The sequence below is a fragment of the Phocoena sinus genome, chromosome 18 (assembly GCF_008692025.1).
Source record: "Phocoena sinus isolate mPhoSin1 chromosome 18, mPhoSin1.pri, whole genome shotgun sequence".
NCBI lineage: Eukaryota > Metazoa > Chordata > Mammalia > Artiodactyla > Phocoenidae > Phocoena > Phocoena sinus.
Genome location: NC_045780.1, coordinates 4,832,425 through 4,836,054, shown reverse-complemented (window position 1 = coordinate 4,836,054; position 3,630 = coordinate 4,832,425). Strand labels below are relative to the sequence as shown.

General features: G+C 54.6%; 1 protein-coding gene across 2 annotated transcripts; it reads right to left on the bottom strand.

Moving 5' to 3' along the window:
- Positions 1 to 448: 448 nt before the first annotated feature.
- Positions 449 to 2,911, bottom strand: RASL11A (RAS like family 11 member A). Of its 2 annotated transcripts, none has more exons than XM_032610733.1 (4): positions 2,708 to 2,911; positions 2,283 to 2,339; positions 2,105 to 2,184; positions 449 to 1,169 (listed from the first exon to the last, which is right to left on the bottom strand). In XM_032610733.1, the coding sequence occupies exons 1-4, from the start codon at positions 2,829 to 2,831 to the stop codon at positions 702 to 704; spliced, it is 729 nt and encodes a 242-aa protein (XP_032466624.1). In that variant the 5' UTR covers positions 2,832 to 2,911; the 3' UTR covers positions 449 to 701. The 2 variants fall into 2 exon arrangements, with proteins under 2 accessions (XP_032466624.1, XP_032466625.1); XM_032610734.1 differs by having other exon boundaries at positions 2,105 to 2,201; positions 2,278 to 2,339; positions 2,708 to 2,849.
- Positions 2,912 to 3,630: the final 719 nt, after the last annotated feature.

Here is a 3,630-nt window from a genome sequence, read left to right as displayed (position 1 = left end):
TAAAGGAGACAGAGAGGGATGGAGAATTTTCCGGCAAGAATTTTCCGGCAACTCCAGGGAGGGTGCACTTACTGACAATGGGAATGCTGGACGGAGGGTTGTTTTCTAAATACTGGTGGAGAGGATAAACTCCCATTTACACCAATAAATAATAATGTTATCCATGTCATAATTTTTTAGCATCTGTGCACAATGAACCCCTTCCGCTGAAAATCACATGGTGTCAGTTTCATGCCCGGGGCAAAGTGCCCTAATTAAAGACATCCTGCAGTTACTCAAATCCCTTTCCTCCTCCACAGACTGTCCTTTCTCCCACACCAGATTCCCTCTGCATCAACCCCTCCCCGCAGGAGCCACCAATCAGAGTTCAGACTGGGGGTAAGCCTGGAGCAGTTCTGGGCTCTGGTGCAAGTATGATTTCTATAAAAAGACATTTAAAAACAAGGAGCAATGTTGCCATTTGCCTTTAATGGAAAAGTGGCTAGCAGTTACAGTTTTAAAAAAATTTTTTATTAAAAAAAAACTCTATCCAACTTCTAGGCAATCACCGTTTGAATTTTCAGAAATAAACATACACTTGAAAACTAACAGTTTGTATAAAAATAAACTCTGAATGTGTGATTAAAAAGGGTGACCCCCAGTCTTCTCAGCTGCATGAATGCGTGATAAAAAGGGGACGAGTCCATCCAGTGGAGATGGGTCTACCCCAGGGTGGAGGGGGCCTTGGCCTTGGAGGAAAGAGCTTGCTTGAAGCGCCTCTTCAGGTCCTGCATGTTGGGAGAACGTGGCCGGGGGATGATGGAGGCTCTTCTCCTCTCCCCACCGAGGCTGTGCAGCTTGCTCACTTCTTTGCACAGATGCTGAAACACATCACAGACATCTTCATAGTTTTCACTGGTGGAAATTTCCAGGAACAGGCTGCCCAGCTCGTTGGCCAGTTGGATGCCGTCACGGGTCTGCACCTGTCGGGCATGCAGAAGGTCCCCCTTGTTGCCCACGATGATGACGGGGGCTTTAGAGTCGGGGTGGACCTTCCGGATGTGCTGGTACAGGGGGCGGATGGACAGGTAGCTGTCATAGTCCGTGATGGAATAGACGAGCAGGAAGCCCTCTGCCCACTGCACGCACTTGGACAGGGAGTCGACCGCCGGGCTGAGGCTGTCTTGGACCTGAAAAGAGCAAAGTGAGCCCGGATCAAGGAAGCTCTCGGTGGGAGAAACCGGAAAGAACATCAAAGCCACCCTTAAAAAAAACGTTTGAACAAGAAATCACTAAATATAGTTTCAGATTCTACCCAGCTTCTGCAGAAGGAAGCTTTTGATATGGAAAAAGCCAATTCTCAGGCAAGCTCCCTTCCTGGGTTATTTTATTAGCTGTTACCGACACATTACTTTTAACCCCCTTGCTTGGCAGGTAGCCTGTGATGAACCAGTCTGTGATGATTTCAATGAGAACTTCAACTCAGGATGGCGCAATTTTTAGGGAACTAACTCAGAATAAACAGAACTTTGAAAATAAGCCAAGATAAATATCTATTCCCCAACCCATAAAAATATTTTTAGCATGTCCTTCTTGAGAATGTTACAGAAACAAATTCCTTCTTTCGGTTCTTCCACAAGACCTTTCCTCCCTAGAAGGGAGAGCAATTAGTAACTTGTTAATCAAGTTACATTCCTGACGGCTTGCCATGGGGTTATCTGATTGGAATTACTGAGAGGAACAGCGAGAAACAGGAGCGCTTCAGCAGACCTTGCTAGAGGAGAAGACCCTCTCCAGAATCCCACCCCCATAGTTTTGTTCCGGGTTCCAAGGCTAAGCTGCTCCTGACAGAAGTGGTGAGACCCGTGTAACCAGTGATGCCCCGGCCAGGGCTGCGAAGAGAAGCTAAGCATCTCTTCCCCTTTCCGAGGTGGCAGACAGGAGAAGGTGGCCTCTATAACAATCCACTCTCCCCGCCCCCCATCGGGGACGGTTTCTAACACCCCAACGACTGGCCCCACCTGGGGACGGCACACCCCTCCATCTGAACGCATAACAGGCGTGCCCAGACACCTGGCTCGGGCGTCTGGAAGCGGAGGAGCCGCCTGCTCTTGGCAGTCCTTACCTGGATGCCCCCGGGAGTGTCCTGGATCTGCAGGGAGAGCTGGTCTCCCTCCACGCACACGAGCCGCGAGTACAACTTGCCTGGAGAATGAAGGAAACTTGAGTTTTAAATTCTCACACTCTCCTCAGGAAAAAGAAAATCAGAGCATGCAGCCTCAACAGAACGAAACGAACCTAACCTGTGTTCGGCTCATAATCGCCAATGAATCTCTTGGTCAGGAAGCGCACAATCATTGCTGAAAAGGAAAGGAAAATCAGCTGAAGGACTAGGACGAGACAGTCAAACCGGGACCGTCTCGGGGAAATGGGGGCGTGACGGGCCGCAGTACCGCGGATGCTGCCTGCATCCTCAGGCTCCGCAGGGGCAAGGGTGCGGCCGCGGCCTCCGCGGGTTTTGGGGCGGGTGCGGCCGGGGGTGCGCCACGCGTCGCACCGGCACCCGTTCTCGAACAGGTGCCCGCCGGCGAAGGCTCAGGCGTGCAAGGTCCGGGGAAGCGGCGGGAAAGCAGGCTGGCGGGGGGAGGCCGGCAGCGGCCTGGAAACGTCCGGGCCCCCCTGCGCCCGCCCCTCCGCCGGGAGCCCCCGCTTTCCCCGGGGCGCTCACCGCTCTTGCCCACGCGGCCGGCGCCTAGCACGGCCAGTTTGATGTCCTTGGGCAGAAGGTAGTCGGAGGAGGACTCGGGGATGGGCGCGAGCAGAAAGTGTCCGGACATGGTGGGCGGCCGCATGGAGCGCGCGGTCAAGCGCGGCGACACCGGTGCGCGGGGACCTCGGCCGCCGGTGCGGCGAGCCCCGCCGGCGGCTTTTAAAGGGCTGGGCGCGCTGGGGGCCCCGCGGCCGCCTCCGGCTCCTCCTCTTCCCGCCCCTTCCAGCAGCGGCGCGGAGGGGGCGGAGCCGGAGAGCCCGGGGCACCGTCACCGCAGCGCGCGCACCGGCTTGACGCGCTCTGCCGGGGGCCTACGCTGCTCCGGCCTCCGGGCCCTGGAGATCCGGCCTCCGCTGTGCCTGCGTAGCCCTGGCGGCCCCTTCCATCCTGCAGAGGCGAGACCGGAATTATGAGAGAGATCAGAATTATGAGCTGGGGGACGAAAGAAAGGAAAAATGCAATTGGTCGGACGTTTCCGCAGCAATGGGAAGGATAAATTCCTGGCGAATGTTGCCCTTTTTATTTTTGAAAGGTGCTGAGGGGTGACATTATTAGGATAGAGCCCTGACTTAGTATCAGTATAAGGGAGTTGCAGACACTGTGACCTTGCTCCAGATTTATGAAGGCCCCTTGGGGACAGCCATTGTCCCCAGCCTCCGAACCCAGCCCCTGGCAGCTGGTGCTGGCTGAGCTGACTCATTAGCGAACACTCAACAAGCTAATTGAGAGCTCTGGCTCCGGACTAATCCTCCATCAAACACCGTCCTATGACTTGAGTCACGCCTTTGCTTCATCATCGAAGTTCTTATTTCTAAGTGTAAAGCGGAGTTTACACTTCCACGCCCACGACACCGGGCGTGGAAGTGGGAGGAAGAGGACGC